At 56.6% G+C, this 20707-nt stretch overlaps 1 protein-coding gene across 1 annotated transcript in view; it reads left to right on the top strand.

The window, feature by feature from the left end:
* Window positions 1–20707, top strand: part of TMEM104 (transmembrane protein 104) — a 55133-nt gene that overhangs the window by 6457 nt on the left and 27969 nt on the right. Inside the window, exons 2-7 of the mRNA XM_065897629.1 lie at window positions 950–1071; window positions 3742–3823; window positions 4293–4389; window positions 5372–5452; window positions 9745–9844; window positions 10289–10397. Coding sequence (XP_065753701.1) covers window positions 950–1071; window positions 3742–3823; window positions 4293–4389; window positions 5372–5452; window positions 9745–9844; window positions 10289–10397 — 591 coding nt within the window. The remainder of the gene's footprint in view (window positions 1–949; window positions 1072–3741; window positions 3824–4292; window positions 4390–5371; window positions 5453–9744; window positions 9845–10288; window positions 10398–20707) is intronic.

Raw genomic sequence — 20707 nt, forward strand, 5'->3', positions numbered from 1 at the left:
CTGGACGTCATGATGAGGACAAGGGCGGGTCAGTGGGAGTGCACAGGGTTGTAGGCGGCAGGGGCTTCAGGTCAGCGAAAGGGATTTCATGATCGAGGAGGGCCCGAGAAGGGAATAATTGTAATTAGCTGAGCTAGAGTCAAGTTGGTGTGAGTTAAGTTTAAAACCTGAAGTCAGTGACCCAGCAATTCCGCTGGGAGGATGGTTGCCAGGGGAGAGAGGGGGAGGGGCTGCCACTGAGTAGGGGGTGTCTCCGTGGGGTAATGAAATGGAATTAGATGGTGATGCTGGTTGCAGAACTTGTGAAAATACTGCAAGGCTGTGTACTTGAAAAGGGTGAGTTTTATGGCACGTGAATGATCTTTTTTTCTTTTAACCCCTGAAGTTAGTACGGGGCAGAGGACAGGAAAAGGGAAGCAGCACGTACGGCGGCGTCCCGGAGGGCATTGGCAAGAACGGGCGGAGAGGAGGATCAGGCCACGCGCTCAGTGGCCTTGGAAAAGTGGGAATTTTTGGGGGGGTCAGCGCTATGGGTTGATCCGTGTGCCGGGTACCCCAGACGTGACGGCCCGTCCTCAGGAAACCTGCAGTCCGGTTGAGCCCAGAGCTGTCATCTGAGACACGGCTCTGAATAATACACACTGATGAGGGGATGGGGCTGATGACAGCCAAAGTGGAGAATCAAACCCAACGCCGGAGACATTTTGAAAAGTCTGATGGAAGCCAGGGCTTCCGTCTTCCAGGTGTTCACGTTCGGCTCCCAGCAGCCGGCTGCAGATCCCGCCCCCCTGGAACCTGGGTGGAACCCTCCCTACTTACCTGCTCGCCTGCCTAAGGCCTGGCCTCCCGGCCTCCACGGTTTTGCCGTTGCCCAGGGTCACCCTTGGGAGCCGTTCGGGGGTGAGGTTCGTTCATTTCTGGGCTCGAATGTCACCTCTCTCGCTTCCAGGTCGGACTGGTGTATATGTTTAACCTCATCGTGGGCACCGGTGCGCTCACCATGCCCAAGGCCTTTGCCGCGGCTGGGTGGCTCGTCAGCCTGATCCTGTTGGTGTTCCTGGGCTTCATGAGGTAAGAGGCCACCCCCGGGGAGCTGGGGGCAGAGCTGGGGGAGTCTGCCCAGGAAGCCCGAGCTCTCTCCGTCAGTGTGGGGGAAGACTTCTGTGGTGAGGGAATCCTAACAGGTGCCCGGAGCCAGGAGAGGAGGCCCAGAGGTCTCAGGGGCTCGCTCTGATGGAGCGGCTGTCCACCCCCAGTCACTGAGAAGTGAAGACCTCCAGTTAGGCCGTGGGGTGTCTCACCGTGGTGCTCGTGTGTTTCTTACCCAGCTGCTTTGCCTCCGCTGTTGTACCCTTTCTCGATGGACAATTAGACGGACAATTAGTAGTGAAGGTAACAAGTGTAGAGTTCAGTTAGGTGATGAGTGATAAGGGGAAACGTACAGCGAGGTGAGGGGCTCAGGAGCCTGGGGTGGCCGCGGTTTGAAGCAGGTGGTCCATGGCCATGGAGGGCAGCAGACTGGAAGGACGAAGGAGGGGGCACTAGTGGAGGAATGAAACAGTTCAGTAGCTGAAGTGAGTTAAGACCTAGAGGAGGCTGCACAGGATGGGAAAACACCCGTGTTTTTCAGTTTCTTCCCACGTTTTCTTCTGGGGGGTTTTGTGGCCAGCCTTGAGGGACTGTTGGCGCATTACGTACTGCGAGCCCTGGTGACCGACAGCCCCAGAAGTCCTTGTCCTTCTGTGACCCTGCAGTCCCCTTCAAAGGACCTTCGGCGCAGGCGGCCACCCGAGCGGGAAGTGATTACTGGGGGCCGCCACGCCCCAACCTCGTTCAACCCATCTGCGTTCAGACGTGGCTTTGTGCAGCCTGGAGAAGCCTCTTTACGCCTTATGATTGATTTTAGTTTTACTTCCCAAAAGAAGGGGAAATCTAAAGCCCTTAAAACGGTCACTTAGGCAAGGTGGTGAGAAACCTTTCTAGGAGGTGCTGCGGTGGCCGGAGTGGTAGTTTCAGAGACGGCTGCCCCACCCGTACCGAGATGGAGTGGGTGTGGGTTAACCTCTGTGTCGTTCCCCCCGACCCCCAGCCCCCTGACTCCCGGGCCAGGCAGCCAGCCTGCAGCAGGTGACAGCGCCCGAGGCAGGGGCTTGGGGTCGAGTCTGGCCAGGGGCTTGGGGTTGAGTCTGGCGTCAGGCTCTGCCGGGTGGCTTCAAGAAACAGATGCAAGGACGGAGTCATTCCTCAGGCTTTATCAGCAGGAAGGCGGCCCTCCCCTGTACTACCGGCTGCTAGGGAGAGCCCTCCCGCTGTCATCCATGTCTCTCCCATTTCCTTAAGTAAAGACGATTTTTCACTCTAGTCTGACTTCTCAGCAAACGTCTGGTGTCACCTCCCAATTTCCCTTTTCGGACCAGATTATTAGGAAATTAAAATGTGAACATACTTTAATTTATTAATACGTTTTAATTTATTAAATATATTAATTTATTGGTATACTTTAACTTAGTGACACGTTGTTTATCGGGACTTCCCTGGCGGCACAGTGGTTAAGATTCCGCACTCCCAGTGCAGGGGACCCGGGTTTGATCCCTGGTCAGGGGACTAGATCCCACATGCATGCCGCAACTAAGAGTTCGCCTGCCACAACTAAGGAGCCCACCTGCTGCAACGAAGACCCAGCGCAACCAAATAAATTAATTAATATTTTTAAAAATACATTATGCATTAATATATTGTAGTTTATTTTAATAACTAATATTGAAGTAACAGTTACTTTAATACTAACCAGATTATTAGGAAAGTAAAGGTACCCCCCCAAAAAAGAAGGAGGGGATGATTCCAGAGCCAAGTGTCCTTTTCAATTATTATTATTTTTTTTAATTAATTTATTTTATTTTTGGCTGCATTGGGTCTTCGTTGCTGCGCACGGGCTTTCTCTTTGCGGCGAGCGGGGGCTACTCTTCGTTGCGGTGCATGGGCTTCTCATAGCGGTGGCTTCTCTTTTTGTGGAGCGCGGGCTCTAGGAGCGTGGGCTCAGTACTTGTAGCTCGCGGGCTCTGTAGTTGTGGCGCACGGGCTTAGTTGCTCCGTGGCATGTGGGATCTTCCCCGACCAGGGCTTGAACCCGTGATCCCTGCATTGGCAGGCGGATTCTTAACCACTGCGCCACCAGGGAAGTCCCCCTTTTCAATTATATCCACACCTGTGCTCCGTCCATTAGTGTGTGTAACTGGGGGTTGACCGCTTGGCTAGCGAGGAGAGGTGAGAGCTGCCTGCTGCCCCTCCCAGAAGCTCTGGGAGGGCCCCCTTGTGGACCAGTCTCCTCTTCCCAGCTTAGAGCATTACCTGGTGTCCATCCTCCCATCTCTCCCACCTCTGCCCCCCGACAGGCCCCTTCTGGGGAGCAGTACCACCTTGCCCCCCGGGCAAGGGAGCACCTCTCCCCCAGGCTCATTCTCCCTCCTTCCCATCAGCTTACTTCACACCCTTCTCTCCAGTGCACTGGAAATACATTCTAAATATAGACAGACGTCAGGAAGAGCACGAGAGGCACCACGTATTCACACATGCTTTTTTATCAGGTCAGACCCATCTCAGAAGTTGCCATCCCTTCCTCAGGAGAGAGAATGCTTTGGGCTTACTGGTCGGGTCAGGTCTTAAATGGCTTTTCCTTTTATTTTGTACCTTCTCCAAACTCCTCCCTGCCTTTCGCAGTTAACACGTGGCCTTCCCTTGCAGTTTTGTGACAACTACCTTTGTGGTGGAGGCCATGGCGGCAGCCAACGCTCAGCTCCGCTGGAAGAGAATGGAAACCCATCAGGTGTGTGTGCTGCTCTTGGCTCCAGGCAGTGCCCCCAGGCAGTCGTGTGCAAAGAGGTGGCCCTCAGCAGCCAGTCCTCTCCCTCCCGACGCCTGGAGGGCTCCTGACCACAGCGCTGCTCCAGGACCCCAACCCAGAGCTGAAGTTCACAGCCATGTCAGCTTACGGAACAAACGCAGTCTCTGCTCTTTTAACATCCCCGTGTTGGTCCCTCCTACCCCGGCCTTGAGCTGGCTCAGTCATTCTGAACCTTTGTACCCGGGAACTGTGCCGCAGCTTCTCCCTCCCAGTGTGTCTGACCCTCTAATGTGACAGCAGGGAAGTGTTGAAAGCTTCCTAATCAGATACCTTCTAGAAGGAAATCACAAAGGAAGCAGGCTGTCCATTGGCCGCCCCGGGGGTTGCTGTAGAGCTGTGTGCCCTCTGTTTCCTTGTTTGTTCTCATCCGCCCTGTGCCCCCCCTCCCCAGGAGGAGGAAGACGATGGGTCCTCCACGGCCTCCGACAGTGATGTTCTCACCCAGGACAACGATGCGCGGGCAGAGAAGCGGCCCATCCTGTCTGTGCGTAAGTCCTGGGGTTCTGGGCTGGCCCGTGCTTCCCTCTGGTCCGCGGGCTTTCCCTTACTCGTGGAGAGGGCCCCGGGGACTCCCTACAGAGACGCTCTGGCATTTACCACCTGAGGGTTGAGCCGAGGACGGCACCATGGGACAGTAGAGCAGAGCACCGGCCCTGCTGTCTCTGCTGCTAACTGGCGCATGCAGCTTGGGGAGGTCCCTTCACCTCAGCCCCTGGAAGCTCAAGTAAATGTCGGTTCTCTGACTTCTGTCCTTCCTCCTATCCCCACACACACACACACACACACACACACACACACACACACACTCGTGCACACGCCCACACACGTGCACACACACGCTCACACACACGCACACGTGACCTCACGCACACACACGTGCGCGCACACACTCAGTCTCACACACTCTCACTAACACACTCATACTCCCACACGCGCATGTGCCTTCACGCGCACACACGTGCACACACCCACACACGCTTGCACGCCCACACACTCACACACTCTCACACGCACACGCTCACACACGCACACACGCTCACACTCCAGTTGCGCCAGGGCGAAGCATCCCAGCCTTCCCTCTCACCCCACAGTGAGCACCCCTGGGATCCCTTTCTATAGACGATTTATTTATTTACTTGTTTATGTATTTATTTACTTATTTAATTTAGTCTATTTATTTATGGCCATGCTGCATGGCATGCAGGATCTTAGTTCCCCAACCAGGGATCAAACCCACACCCCCTGCAGTGCAAGTGTGGAGTCCGAACCACTGGACCGCCAGGGAAGTCCCTCTAGATATTTCAAAATGTTTCAAGCAGGAAGCATTAGGAAAACTTTTCTCAGGAGTTTGAACCCGTTGGGATGTCATTATTCTGGAGAATTCAGTGAACTCAGCACCCCTTCTAAGAGCTTTTCCTTGTGAGAGGAAAAAAAAAACAAACCACTTCCTCTTTCTTCTTGGTTCCACAGAGAGGCATGGATCTCCGAACCTTTTTGAGATCACAGACCGGGTGGAGATGGGGCAGATGGCCTCCATGTTCTTCAGTAAAGGTGGGAGTGCTTTCTCCAGGTGGGGCATGGGCAGGGGCAGAGCTGGTGCCTTCTTGGGGGCCGGGGCAGCCGGAGCGGGGTTTCCGCCTCAACTAGGGATGGGGCAGGCGAGGGGGGGGGAGCAGATCCTCAACCCGGAGACCGCCTTGCTGAGAGGCGTGAACAACTTTATGGTTTTTCCTGGATTCCTCCCCGCTCATCAGCGCATCAGGAATAAAGAAGCAGCTACTTAGCGACTACAGCTCACACGGGTTGAGAGTCCCAAGCAGCTTTCCAGGGAAGCCAGTGGAGGCGGCTGGTGGTTCTTTGCCTCCTGCTCGATTACTTCTGACTTGTCTTCTCTTTTCTTCTGGACTGTTCTGTTTAGGACAGGACAGAGCAACCACTTTGTGAAAGGGTGTGTGTGTCTGTCTGTCTGCCTGCCTGCCTGCCTACGTCTGTGTGTATGTCTGCGTGTCTTCCTGGTGGCCAGCAGAGGGCGCTAGGGGCCCACACTCAGGACTGCTATCTGGACTCTGCGCATCTAATCCTGACAGTAGGGTTGTGTGTGTGTGTGTGTGTGTGTGTGTGTCTGTGTGTGTGTGTGTGTGTCTGTGTGTGTGTGTGTGTGTGTGTCTGTGTGTCTGTGTCTCTTCCTGGTGACCAGCAGAGGGTGCTAGGAGCCCACGCTCAGGACTGCTGTCTGGACTCTGCGCATCTAATCGTGACTTCTCCGTGTGCTCCACCTGCGGCTTGGTGGGATCGAAGGATAGCACCCAGCTCGGGTGCTGCCTTGTTGGTTCCGGCAACAATAGCTTAGACCTCCGTTCCAAATCTTGTTCTTTTGGAAGATGAGCTATTTAGGGTTTAGTTTTTTTAAATGTTCGATCCTTCACAGAAAGTCAGACACATCTCAAAAAATCCTTGACCTTGCAGTTACCTTGGGAGATTTTGTGCCCCTTTGTCAAAGCCCCTGTTTGCAGAGGGGAGCGTCTCCCTTGGTTCTTTCCTGTCTTGAATGTGGCCGCACTAAGTTAGAGCCGAGGGGGATTGTGGAAACTAGAATCTAGAATCTTCTCAATGGCTTCTTAGGACATCCGGCGGTCCGTTTATCACCATGGTGTGATGTGACAGAAGATCCTGATTGAGGTTGCCTCGGGGTCTGCCTCCCTCCGTCCTCCCCACCAGACCGGCCTCACTGAGGGTTCTCAGAATTTATCAAAACCAGATTGGGGGCTTCCCTCGTGGCACAGTGGTTAAGAATCTGCCTGCCAATGCAGGGGACACGGGTTTGAGCCCTGGTCTGGGAAGATCCCACATGCCGCGGAGCAACTAAGCCCGTGCGCCACAACTACTGAGCCTGTGCTCTAGAGCCCACGAGCCACAACTCCTGAGCCCATGTTCCACAACCACTGAAGCCCGTGTACCTAGGGCCCGTGCTCCGCAACAAGAGAAGCCACCACAGTGAGAGGCCCACGCACCACAATGAAGAGTGGCCCCCACTTGCCGCAATTAGAGAAGGCCCGCGCACAGCAACAAAACCCCAACACAGCCAAAAATATATAAGTAAAAATAAATATACTTATTTAAAAAAAACCAGATTGGTTGTGTCTGGCGCACTTCTGTGCTTTTCCTTTGTTCCGTTTCTATCTCTCCCCGTCTCGTTAGACTCAGATCAGAGAAGCAAACATTCCCTTCTGGCTGCTGCACAGCCTCCTCCCAAATGCAACCTTCTGAAATAAAATGCACTTTGGAGGGGGGACACATACCTCTTAAACGTCCTTCCTAATTTTCATGTTTCACAGTCCACCCTGATTTCTTTAAGAATTCTAGGAACTTGTGGTTTTGTTTTGTTTTTTAATTTATTTATTTTATTTATTTATTTTTGGCTGTGTTGGGTTTTCATTGCTACGTGCAGGCTTTCTCTAGTTGTGGCGAGCGGGGGCTACTCTTAGTTGCAGTGCGTGGGCTTCTCATTGCAGTGGCTTCTCTTGTTGTGGAGCACGGGCTCTAGGCGCGCGGGCTCAGTAGTTGTGGCTCGCGGGCTCTAGAGCGCAGGCTCAGTAGTCGTGGCGCATGGGCTTAGTTGCTCCGCGGCACATGGGGTCTTCCCGGACCAGGGCTCAAACCCGTGTCCCCTGCATTGGCAGGCGGATTCTTAACCCCTGCGCCACCAGGGAAGCCCTGGTTTTGTTTTGTCTTTGTGTGTGTGTGTGTGTGTGTGTGTGTGTGTGTGTGTGTGCCCCACAGACTAGACTCCTAGTTTACCCAAATCTGATAGAAAATAAACACGTTCGTACAAGAGCAGCTCAGACTTAAAGGAAGCTCTCTTCCCACCTGCTCCTGGGCTTCTCAAGCTCACCACTATAGCTGTGTGGCTGGGTCCTTCTTCATTGCAGGGCCTGCCCTGTGTGTTGTAGGATGTTGAGTAGCATCCCTGGCTTCTACCCACTAGTCGTCAGTAGCACCAGCCAGTTGTGACAATCAAAAATGTCCTCAGACTTTGCCAAATGTCCCCAGTAGGGGGTGGGGGACAAAATCACCCCCAGTTGAAACCACTGCTCGGCTCTATCCTAATTCATAGACTGTCACCTTCACCTTTGGGAGGGCTGCCACACTCCACACAAGTATCCCTTGGGGTCCAGACTCAGTCCTTGTAATGAGAAATGCCAGTCCTGGTCGTTGCCGTCCTCAAGGAAGTTCATTGATCCTCCCACTTTGTGTCTCGTAATGAAATTTATTGATCAGGGAGGGCCAGTGACAGTTTTATAAACAGCGGACATGAGTCCACGGCAGGTGGAGAAAAGGATGGGAGTGGGGAGGGGCAGTGCCTCCCTGCAGGAGCGACAGCTCAGAGCAAAAAGATGAGCGGGGGCTGGGCTCGGAGCCTGGGGGTGAGTGGCAGCTACGCCAGGGGCCACTGAGCTTGGACATCCAGGGTTCTTTCAAGAACTATATCTTCCGAATCTTTTCCGCCTAGGCTCCTAGGAGCAGAGCCGACCTCAAATAGCCCAGGAGGAACATGTCCCTGGCTTTCCCCCGGGACCTAGAGGCTCATCTGAGCCACGTGGATTAGAAGGAAACTGTCACTTCATTTTTCTTTCTGTTCTCGGAGACTCCAGCAGCTTAAGATCAATGAAACCAAAAACAAGCAATCAGTCTGAATGGGAGTTTGAGACTGGCCGTCTGGGGCCACGACCCTGAGGTTGTAGGGCCCAGATGCTTTTTTCAGCACTTTTACCCCTGATCTTTGTAGCTGGAATCACGTATGGAATTTAGCACTGGCTGAATGCTTCTCACTGCACAGGATTAGAGACGGTCAGGGACTTGCCAGGGTCAGGAGAAGAGGCCGATGGGATGAAGACCAGAGCCTGAGTTCCCGCCTGCCAGTCCAGGCCCCTCCTGGAGGGAGAGGGGACCAAGGTTTGCCTCTGCAGAGGGAGCTTCCGCGTCCCATGCCTTCCAAAGTCAGTATCCTCCCCTGCAGACGCTTCCTGTAAGGAGGGAAGTGAGCCGTCCCACTCCTGCCACTGTCTCCCTCCCCAACGCGCCAGGCCACCCTTTCTCCTCTTGGGTGCTTGGTGATGGGCCACATTCAGAATGAGGCACTTGGTCTTTGGAAATCAAGGGCTTTTCACCCTCCTGATTTCAGCTTCCGGAGCTGGGCCACTTCCTGTTCTCTTCTTTTCAATCCCTCAGTCTTTCATCTTAGAGCCCTGTGTGTGGCTGCGAAGGAGGCCCTGGTCCAGGCAAGCCCGGGGGTTCAGGCCCTGACTCAGGCCATCCCTCCTTCTCCCCTCCGGTCAGCCTGTCCCGAGCGCGAAGACGCCTCCAGGTCCTCCCTGGCCAGTCCACGCCCCACACTCACCCTGGATGCAGAACCTCTCTGATCCTGTCCCGCTCACCACCGGGCGACAGTCTCGAGCAGATGTGTCTCCCGCCAGCATCTCGGTGTCGGTAGCCAGAATGAGAAACAGGACTTGGGGGTGGTTTTCCCACTCTGCTTGGAGAACGAAAGCCGTGGATGGGGTAGAGCTGTAGTCATCAAAAAAGCAGGCCGGGGCTTCCCTGGTGGTGCAGTGGTTGAGAGTCCGCCTGCCGATGCAGGGGACATGGGTTCGTGCCCCGGTCCGGGAAGATCCCACATGCTGTGGAGTGGCTGGGCCCATGAGCCATGGTCACTGGGCCTGCACGTCCGGAGCCGGTGCGCCGCAACAGTGAGAGGCCCGCGTACTGCAAAAAAAAAAAAAAAAAAAAAAAAGCAGGCAGGCTTCTCCCTGTGGCTCCCTGACCGATGGTTTTGTTGCTTTCAGTGGGGGTCAACCTGTTCTATTTCTGCATCATCATCTACCTGTATGGGGACCTGGCCATCTATGCTGCCGCCGTGCCCTTCTCTCTCATGCAGGTGACCTGGTGAGTGTCCTCCCTGCCCCCCACACCAGCTGCAGCCAGAGGGGCTTCCTTGGGCAGTCGGGGCAGTGTTTTCTCAGGGTAGAAGCCCAACACCAAGCGAGTCCATCGTGTCTGAGGCCCTTTTCTGCACGCATCACAGCCAGCTGTGTGTCCTGGCCTTCAGAGACACACAGCTCACCGCCGACCCCATCACTGCCCCGCTAGGAAGGTGACTGGGATTCCCACCAGTCGCCGGGAAACAGTGCAGCAGGAATAAGGAATAAGGTGCCTGCCCCCAGAGACAGAAAAACGTGGCTTGTGGAGGGTCAGAGCATGGGACCTGAAGCTGCAGCTGCGCGGCGGGGGGTCGGGGGCGCGGCAGTTGCCCCTGGTCAGTAAGGGCAGGTTCTCTCTGCTCCCGGCCAGGCAGGGAGGCCCACACTGAGCCATTGTTCTCTCTATCAGCAGCGCCGTGGGCAATGACTCCTGCGGAGTGGAGGCCGAGGCCAAGTACAACGACACGGACCTGTGCTGGGGGCCCCTGCACCGCGTGGACGCCTACCGCATCTACCTGGTGAGTGGTCGGCCAGGCTGGCCCAGGGGCCTGGGAGCCGCCCGCCTGCACTCTCGGCTAGAACGTTCCCCAGAGCGGAGAGTCTACACAGCCCCACAGCCTGGCTAATTACTGGGGCTTTGGTCCCGGGCAGAAAGTGGATCATATGGCTACAGTGCCAGCCCCAGGGCGTCCCGGCCAGCGGGCTTCCATCGTATGCGGTTTGGAGTTGGCATTGGGGTTGGCGCCAGCTCCAGGGCCGTGAACTCTTATAAACTCATCTGGGGGTTTGAAGGGCATGCTTATCAAAGCCCTGTAAGAGGGCCAGGGCTGGCTTTCCAGAAACTTTCCCTGTTTTGACCTCACTCCCGGCCAGCCCAGGAGCACATGAGTGGATGCCGGGTTTGCTAGCTAGGCAGGCGGGACTGAGCCATCTCACGGCTGACCCCAGGTACAGACAGCTCTCCAGATCAGGAGGGATCAGCCCAGCTCGCTCCCAGTCTCCCCTGCTCCTCGCAGACAAGGGAAGAAGATGAATGTCCAGGCTCCGTCTTGAGTGCTTTGTGCCGGGGGCGGGCCGGGGGTGGGCGGAGGGGGGAATTGGAGCTGAATAACGTGTCCCACGGGTCTCAGGGAATAAGACGCAAAACCAGAGGCAGGTGTCCGTCTGCCTGCTTTGCAGGCGCGACTCAGAAATGGTTCCCTTCCGCCTGTGCGGTGTCTGTTAATGCGCTCTGCTCCCTCCTGGCCCTCCTGACACAGATTTAGGTACATTAGGCGACACACAGCTTGACACGTGGCCACCTAGCTGATGTGAAGCGGGACGCGGGACACGGGAGAGCCGGCCTCGCAGGGAGGCTCAGGGTGTCGGCCTCTTGACTTAATTATCCCTATCCTGGCAGAGCTTCCCGCGGCCGCCACCTGTGTTATGCGGCTCTGAATTTGTTAACCCCAAGGACAGCGGAATGGTGGTTTCACCTTCCCAGTCCTATCCTATCGACCTACCCCAGGAGTCCCGTGGCCCCAGCCCCGGGAGAGATTTGTTTTCCTCTGTGCGTTTCTGGACCAGTCGGGTGGTCAGCTGCGGCTAGGAGGGTGTCTTCCAGGAGGACTGTATCTCAGCCAAGGTCCGATGGGACTTCGGTGGCAGGTTAATTTCCCGGCCCCTTCCCCACTTCCCCAGCCTTGGGGGCAGGCAGAGAACTCAGCAGGGCCACCAGGAGAACCCGGGAGAGCGGAGGCCTGTTAACCTCTCGGCTTTCAACAAACCGTGATTGATACAATTAGCAAAAGTGTTGGTGATTGTAAGGACCCATCTGGATCTCTAACCGGCACAGTCAGGCAGAAGGAGGAGGTTGAAGAAAGGGTCCCAGGGGCTCAGCACAGACCCGGGAGCAGGTCCAGGATGGAGGGTCAGCGGCAGAGCCCCTCAGGCAGGTCTGTACCGGGGGCGCTGCTGGAGGCTGTGCAGGGTCTGCCTGGCTCGTTCCCCCGCGCATCGGCAGAACAGACACGGAGTGCTGGGAATGTTGCTGCCGCCATCGGCCCGATGAATTATTTAGCAGCGTCATTACCGCCTTATTAAACTGTTCTTCCTCTCATTCCTATAAACCTTCCACATGATGGAAGCCTCCCTGCCCGAGTTTCAATAACTGTCTGACCGAACAGAAGGAGCCCTTCAGGAAAGCAGACAGGCATTAATTACAGCCTTTGTCTCCCAGATACTGCACTTATAGCTCATAAAGTTAATTGCCACCGGGCCCACAGAAGCTGCACGAAATAGGAGGGGGCGGGGCTGAGCAGAAACAGAGCCCGTTCTCTCTGGGTGGTTGACACCCTCCCACTGCCGGGGACTTGAGTTGGCTCAGAAGGTTTTCGGTTCAGACGTGCTCTTCTGCCTGGTTTGGAGAAATTCAGGGCAGGTGGACCTTCGCGTTGTCTCAGAAGTTACTTTACAACTTTGCATGTGGCTTCCGGGGGGGTCCGCGGCTTCCACAGAGCTGTGCCACCTGACCCTAAATACCGGGGGGCGGGGAGGGCTCTGTCCCTGTGCAGGCCACCCCCTCTTAGTGAGTCGGAAGCGGCCTAGCGACTGAAGGAGGGGGTTGCCAAACGTGGGTTTCCTTCCTCCGTCCTGGGTGCTCTGTGACAGGTGCTAACAGCATCTTCCCCTCCCAAGTCCGGCCCGCGGGGCTCATCCCTGCATCCTTGTTCCACCAAGTGGCCCCTTCAGATCATGGGAGAAGAGGGGCATCCTTTCCCCTCGCCCCCCAGTCATTCGTGTTTGGAAGATTGTCCGTCCCGCCTAGAGAATCCCGTCGCGCCTCTTTCTACCAGCTGTCTTGTTGCTGCAGCGTTGGCCACGGAGGCGGGCGGGTTTTAAGCCCCCTTCCCCCCCCCCAGGCACAGCCACTTCTTTGTCTCAGGTACACGATACACCTATCCGGCTGCATGTTCAAAAGGACCTCTAATAGCCACTTCTTTTCTATTCCAGGACAGTATTTTTCTGCCTTTAACTTTACGGTTTAATTTTTAGAAAGTCCTCTGGAAGCAGCCTCTTCCGTGTCTTCCCGGGAGTGCTGCTGAGATGCACACCCAGAATGAGAATATTCGGGATATTAACCGTCTCCAGAGGCCAGCCTGTGTAGCATGATTACTTGTCAGAAGGGAGCTTTCTCTACCACCAGCTACCGGTCGCCTCCCGAAGCCCTTGACCTTAATGAGTGGAAAATTCCTCCTCCCTTCCCGTAGCCTGTGACCTCTGTCCACATCCTGTGACTCCCATGCAGCTGATATGAGTCAGTTTCTCCCTCTCCCTCCTTGAAGTAGCCGCAGAGCAGGCTGCTGTGAGGTGGGGGTGGTCCCGTGAGTCACACGTGCCCCCAGGGCGTCCCAGCAAGACGCCGCAGCTGGAGCCAGCAGTGACCTGGGCCCCCCCCCCCCCCCCCCCCCCCCCCCCCCCCCCCCCCCCCCCCCGTCATGAGGGCCCGTGAGAATTAGCATCAGGATCTGATCTTCCGAGCCCCACCGCCCACCCCTCATGCTCCTTTGAAGTATCAAATGGGACAGGCTTTCAGACCCGCAACCTTGCCTCCAGGCTGGGGAACGTCCTGGGATTCTCTCTGCAGAGCACCTCTGGCTTGAGTAGGAAACAAAGTCAGAATTTAGCATTTCATTTTCCTATGTGCTGAGGAAGAGTCAGGAGCTGCTGGTGAACGGCAGGGTCATATGGAAATGAGTTCCGTCCAGGAATCGTACTGTCCCGAGTGTCTGGGAGGCAGGACGTGTGTCGCTGTCCCCTTGAGTCAAGGGCACTGCCCGGTGCTCTTGTTCTCCTTCCTCATTCCTGCAGGGCCGTCCGGCCTCATTTGCGCCCCAGGCCCCGTCAGTACCGCCTCCTGGAGAGTGTCAGAGGGAAGTCCTGGGGGGACAGCGGGACTCCCCGAGCGCTGAAGCCTCCTCACTGCCCGCAGGAGCGGCCTCCACAGCTTACAGGTGGACAGGTGCCGCTGCGGCACCGGCGGCCCAGCAGGCCCCGGGTGGGCAGATCCAGGCCCGTAGATGGCAGAGCGGAGCTCATCCTGGCTGGAGACCCAGCCGCAAACTGGCAGCGTGGGGCAGGGGGCCCCTCGTGGGCTGCTTTGAGACAGGACAAGGTCACCCTGGCTTGCCATGCTGCCTTGAACGCAGGAGCTGTGAGGTCCACCTCTGGGGTCTGGGGGTGAGCGGGGAGAGAGGTGCAGCCTGGCAGGTGACCTGCCACCCACTGCCAGACAGAGGGGCCTCTCCCTGCGGACACCCCTTGAAGAAACAGGGTATGTGTTGGGGGCTGCAGGGGGGATCCTGCCTGCTGAACTCTTCCTAAAGGAGCAGGTCAGTCTGATTCGGGCTCAGGTTAGCGGTGAAGGGTGCTGGTCTCTCCTCCTCTGGCAGGAGGCTGTTTTCTGAATCCGTCTTGTCTCAGTCTTACACGGCAACGCTTCCCTGCCACTGGCGACGTTTAAACAGCGCGCGATTCCCTGCCACTGGCGACGTTTAAACAGCGCGCGCTTCCCTTTTTATTTTTATTTATTTATTTGGCTGCTCCGGGTCTTAGTTGCGGGATGCGAGCATGTGGGATCTAGTTCCCGGACCAGGGATCGAACCTGGGCCCCCTGCATTGGGAGCACAGAGTCCTAACCACTGGACCACCAGGGAAGTCCCACACGATCCCCTTTTTAAAACCAAACAGTCTCTTTCTAGAACGGTACCATTCAGGGGAAGAAACATCCCTTGTGTTGGGGGGTGGAGAACAGAGTGACGTACCCGAGTGGAGGCGCCAGGCCGAGCACTGCCAGGTCCTTCCTGCGTATGGTTTGCGTCAGTGTAGCGAGTTACCCATTACTTTCTCGTTTCCAAACAATAAAGTCTGTGGCCTCATCCCATTTCACAGCAGAGCAAACTGAGACTTGGAGACCGTGACTTCCCCAGGGTCTCTGAGCTGAGGCAGAGATGAGAGCCCAGAAACGAGGGGGCAGGTCACGCCTGCTCACCAGCCCTGGGAGCCTGACGTTTGCAGAGGTTGGGGCGACGCTGCCCCAGGATGGCATCTGCTCGGTGACCTGTGTCTGCGCATCCTGCCCATCTGCCTGACTGACCTGCTGTCTTCCTGCCACCCCTCACTCCTGGGTAGCGAGATGGGCTTCTTCCATTCACTCAAGTAGCGCTGGAACTCAGAGCGTCTGCCCAAGGACGTCTCCCTTCCCTGCCACGGTCTCTCTCTCTGTTCTTTCAATAGCAACCACGGTACCCTGGAGCTGTGGCATCTGCTAATAAGTGGGTCACCACTGCCATTGCTTGAATGTTTATTCTTAGCGACGCTGGGGCAGGAGGTGGTCTAGAGGCCTTCAGGATCAGTGAGGAGGGAAAGGTAGTGTGAAGCAACAAGGTTCAGCGGCAGCAGTGACTTCACGGGACCTGGGGACTCTCGGGGACACCTCCAGGGGAGCCGCCTGTGCCCCTAGAGCACAGCCCCAATAGGAGACAGTGTGAGCGCCGCCCCTGGATTTGCACAACGTGGGGAACCCGGAAGGAAGCAGAGACCATGGCGAGACAGGCAGGGTGGTCCTGGAGGGCAAGCGCAGTGCTCCCAGGTTGGCATCTTCATGCAGGAGTCTGATGGGTTGGCTCCATCCGCAGATGGAGGGCAGGGCCCTAAGTGCAGTAAACGGACCAGTGGCAGTTTCCCTTCTTTGGGGACATCGCCCTCCTGTCTGCCTCCTGTGGGTTGGGACCTAGCCCAACACCAAAGCGGAACAAGCCAAGAGGAGGTTCCCGGCCACCTGGGCAAGAAGGGGGTTGCTTACAGGGTCTGGGACATCAAAGCGCCTCCCTCATAGGGTGGGGACTGTTTGGGGACCTACCTGGGCTACCAGGGAAGCCCGTCTTCTTTGCCTTCCTTTCCTCCCTTCCTAACCCTGACATCAGCTCCTCATTTGGTTCTGGAGGCTCCTGGAAGGTCAGTTGTGCTTCACCCTTTCCTCGCTGCTCGCGGGTGGGAAGGTGCCGGTCATGCTGGGCAACGCCCTGCAGGTGCGGCGAGCAGAGTAGCTCTCCCGGTCCCACCCCGACTTGGTGGGGGGTCTGCGGTCGTCTGCCAGCTCATCTGGCCCCCCGGGAGGCCTTGTGTCTCAGGGTCCTAGCCCCTCAAGTGCCGAGCCTCTGCTTTCAGCCCACGATCCTGGGTCTCAAGGAAGAAAGCATTTCTGCCCAACACCCTAAAACTGCGTGTACCCACTCTGCAGACAGGCAGGCGCTCGTGCTGAGCAAATTCTAACTCAAACAGTGGCGGTGCTCAGCTTGAAAGGACTGACTTTAAAGGATTAGCTTGTCTCTTCTTTTTCAAGGATATCAACAATACAGGGGCAGGCCTGCATTCTTCCTCCTTCCTCCCTCCCTCCCTCCCTCCCTTCGTCCCTCCCTCCCTCCTTCCTTCCCTCCCTCCCTCCCTCCTTCCCTCCCTCCCTCCCTCCTTCCCTCCCTCCCTCCTCCCTCCTCCCTCCCTCCCTCCCTCCCTTCCTCCCTCCTTCCCTTCCTCCCTCCCTCCCTTCATCCCTCCCTCCCTCCTTCCTTCCCTCCCTCCTTCCCTCCCTCCCTCCTTCCCTCCCTCCCTCCTCCCTCCCTCCCTTCCTCCCTCCCTCCTTCCCTTCCTCCCTCCCTCCCTTCCTCCCTCCCTCCCTTCCTCCCTCCCTCCCTTCTTCCCTCCCTCCCTCCCTCCCTCCCTCCCTCCCTTCCTCCCTCCCTTCCTTCCTCCCTTCCTCCCCTAGGAAGCTGTCTCTATGGCTCATCCAGGGAATGGCTGCTTGTGTTTCGTTGTGCTTTCCATCCCCCCCAGCCCTTTCTAAATGAAGTTCAGATCACGCTGTCACTCACTCTGACACTATGGCTTGTCTCTCCAGCTCCTGCCAAGGGACCCCAGGGGCACCCCCATCACCGCCCCCCCACTGCTACTGGTGTCTGGGCACAGCCTCCGGTCCGTCCCCAGTGCCAGCCCAGCTGCTGCCCAGCATTGCTCAGGACCAGCCCTCACCTTTCCGAGGAGACCTGGGTAGCGCCTCGCTGGACCACGGTGACCCCCTCCTCCCTGACCCCCAGTGCCTTGGGGTGTTTGGCCCGAGCTCCCTCCGGCTCAGTGAGAGGACTGTTTTTATTTTTAACGCGGCTCTCGGGGACATGGGTTCTGTCCGCCATCCATCACCCACCACGTCCTGCCTCTGCGATGGCTGATGCCTGACACACCAGCTTAGAGGACGGCGCTGACTCCCCTGTGCCATCCGCTCCGAGCGCCCGGTAAAGATAGCAGGTGACGGGCGTCAGGATCACAAGACAGTCCGCACCACCCCTCCCCGAGCCCTGGAAGCTGCTCACCGGCTGAGCTCGAGTCCTCTGGCCTTTCTTCCGTCCTAGTGGATGAAGGGAACTCGGCTGTAGCTCCTGAGCCAGGTGAACTGCCCAGAACCCCTTCTCACAGTGGCAGCTTGAGTGTCTCTCTGACCCTGTTAGAATGTCCCCGACCTCTACCCCCATCTCCGTCGTCTGGAAAGTAATGAGTACATCCTTACAAATAGGACTTGCCCAGGGCACAAGCCACTTTTACCCTGGGCACGCGGGAAACTGTCAGTTTGGCTTGTCTGGTGTCTCGTCCTTTCTCCCTGCCCCCTTCCCCAGTTCACTCAGGGTCGGGCACTGCGATGGGGAAAGTTATCTGTGCACCACAACCGAACCGCCCCTGCCAGCAGACTCGGCTTGTAAGAAGCCCCATGATATGAAAATCCCAATGTATAAAACAAACTCAGCGGGTAATTATTTGTTACAAAACAATTTGATACTTTACAGAAGGGCTTGCTGCAGGTTTCTCTTGAGTACTTACTTTCCCTAGTGCGCTTAAAACGTTATTCTGTGGAAATTAAGTATCTATAAATAGAACTTTTAGAGGCCCATCTCTTGGGTAAAGCGTATCCACATGTTTGTATGTAAAGTGCAGGAGTCCAGAGCCCATTTCACGGAGAAATAGGCCGACATGGGGTTGGCGTGGACATCACAGACAGACGGATACACACACACACGTGCACACACACGGGGCCCCAAGCCGGGAAAGCGTCACGGAGCTTGTTAAGAATATACCCACGACCCACACTCGTGCACAGGCCAGTTTGGTTGGGAAACTTCCAAATAAGTCTCCTTGGGGAGCGTTCATCCCTGCTGGGGACCTTCTGCACTGTGCTCTTTCAAGACCATTTTTACCCACACTTCACACTGATCCCGGGCACGCCCTAAGCTGGAGGCTTCTTTCTTTGTGCGCAGCGTGATCGGTGGTGCAAAGCTGCTGTTCCTTGCTTCATGAGCTCCCCGGGCTGGTCCTGGCCACTGACCCAGGTGTGTGTGTCCATGTCTGTGTGTTTTTAGTCAGTCCCCTCAGAAGCTGCTCTAGGCAAACTCCCAAGATGCTACATCTGAGGCCATCTCCAGACTCTGCATCCCCTCTGCTTGCAGACCTCCCATTTCTGGGCAAAGAGCTAAAAAAATGACTTTGTATTCTTTAAGGAAATGTCCCAGTTGTCAATTTCAGATCCTTACTCTCCCCTGCTCTTTTTTTTGGCTTCATTTCCCAAAAAGTATAGGAAAGAACTATAGGAAATACAGCAGCCTTCCAGTTGTTTTAAGAGTAATATGGAACGTTCTTAAACATCTCGCGCTAACGAGGATCAAAACTGTTTACGCTAAACCACGTTCCTCCTTCAGCTCCATGTCTCTCTGATGCTTTCATTCCATAGCTGAATCCGTGGTCCTCGCGACGGCCCTGCTGACTTCTGTGAGGCTATGCTACCCCCTGAATGATGCTTGCTCTCTGTTACAGGGTGTCTGTTATAAACAGAATCTGCTGTATTTCTAAATAGTGTCCCAGGGCCCTGGCGGTAATTGTTTAATTAAATAAAGTGCTCATTCTAAAGTAATAAGTGTGCTCCGCCGTGTGGCTGGTGTCCCAACCGGAGGCCCAGCAAACCGTGCGGAGACTAAAAGTATCCACGGGCACGTTCCCCAGCCTGCAGGCTGGCCCCAAGGAGAAAGCAGCAGCTAAGGAACCCCGAAGCGTTCTCAGCCAGCAGAAGGGTGCCTGGGACACGGACGTGATTAGGCAGAGCTGAACAATTAGGGTGCATACCAATGATGACATCCGATTAAGTAGCACGAGCTTGGGATGTCTCGTGAATTAGCCAAGAGTAGGCCAAGGTACATTTTAATAAGCCTTCGCGTGCAAAGGGAGGTACCGCAGAGGGCACGGCTGAGCAGATGCTGTGTGAAGCCAGAAGGAAGGGTCACAGAGCACAGCAGGGCATGTTGAGTTGAGCTCCAAAAAAACTTCCTTTAGCCGCGGATTGAGACGCTCTCTGGAAACCTGGACAGGAGGAGGGAAGAGGCTGCCGGGCCAGGTTAGATGCTGACCAGGGCTGGAAGGCCCCCCACAGTTTGTGACACCCAAGCAGTTCTGGCAGGAGAACTTCTCACTGCTGTTTCAGGAGGCTGTGCTGTACCCGAGGGGTGGGTCGCCAGCCTCCAGGAACACTGCCCAGCCCTCTCCCCACCCCCGGCCAGGAACAGTCGCCTCAACTGGGTCTCCGAGCTTGGTTCCAGGACCACTGGTGCTTATTAAAAATATAGATCCCTGGGTTGCACCCCAGGCCTAATGCAGCAGCACCTAGGACTGCAAGGCCCAGGAATCTGCGTTTTCCACCTGTTCTGAGGGTGCTTCTGTGTCCTCTGCCCTTTGAGAAAGTCTGCTGGCCGAGGCCCTCTCGCAGCGATACGTGGTCTTGCTGACGCCCAGCCTCCCGGGGAGGGGCCTGCTCTGGTCTCCCTTGGATCTGCTCCCCAAGCTTCAGCTGAAGAGGCAGCGGTCAGGGCCCTGCCGAACCTCCTCCAGGGAGAGACGGGGCAGGCGTCGCAGGTCTCCAGCCTGGCTTCCGGCGCGTCACTGCAGACAGGGAGCAGCTGCACTCCTGCTCTGACCAGACTGGTTTCAGACTCTGAGTGTCCCCAGGAGAAGAGGGCCTCCAGGAGGACCCCTTTGCCAGCGGCTGCTTTGTTACCTGTGGCCAACAGGTCCCACCCGGTCCCTTCCTCCTGGAGCCCACAGCGTGCCAGCCCCACAGAGAGGCCTCGGCCTCTGACCATCCACTAGGGAGGGATCCGGGGGTCATTAGTGTGATTCCTTACACCCGACTCCACGGAGCTCGTTAATCACCCCCTTGCCTTGCCGGCTCCCCTCCCTCCGCACCTCCACCGGGGTTACTCGGTACCCCGCAAAGAATCCTGCTGCTTTCCGTTTATTTCGAGGTCGGGGGTCAGCAGGGGAGAGGTGGAGCCAGTCCGCCCCGTGCTCTCTGCAGGGCTTCCAAGTCCCGGGCCCTGACTTCCTTCCCTCCCTCCGCTCCAGCCCTGGCCCCGCTCTTATTGCGCAGAGATGAGCGGGAAGAGTTGGGAAGGTTGGGGGTGCCTGAGCGTCCTTAGTGATTATCCGGCACCTCTCCTGGAGCATCACGCAGGCGTCAGGCAGTTGAGGTGACAGAGGGCAATGGCTCCGCCTCCTCGTGTCCCCGGGGGCGGGGCCAGCAGAAGCAGTCAGACTCCAGCAGGTTACTGGAGACGCTAACAGCCCTGCGGGTCGTAAGGGTCCACGGGGCTCACGTCCCGCCCAGCACCCAGGGTATCTGAGCAGCTTCGTTCTTGACGGAATCCGGTGGTTGGGGGTGTGGGTGCTTTTTTCCGAGGGAGCTGAGGGCCCAGGGGCTCCC

This window comes from Phocoena phocoena, chromosome 19 (genome assembly GCF_963924675.1).
Source record: "Phocoena phocoena chromosome 19, mPhoPho1.1, whole genome shotgun sequence".
Lineage (NCBI taxonomy): Eukaryota > Metazoa > Chordata > Mammalia > Artiodactyla > Phocoenidae > Phocoena > Phocoena phocoena.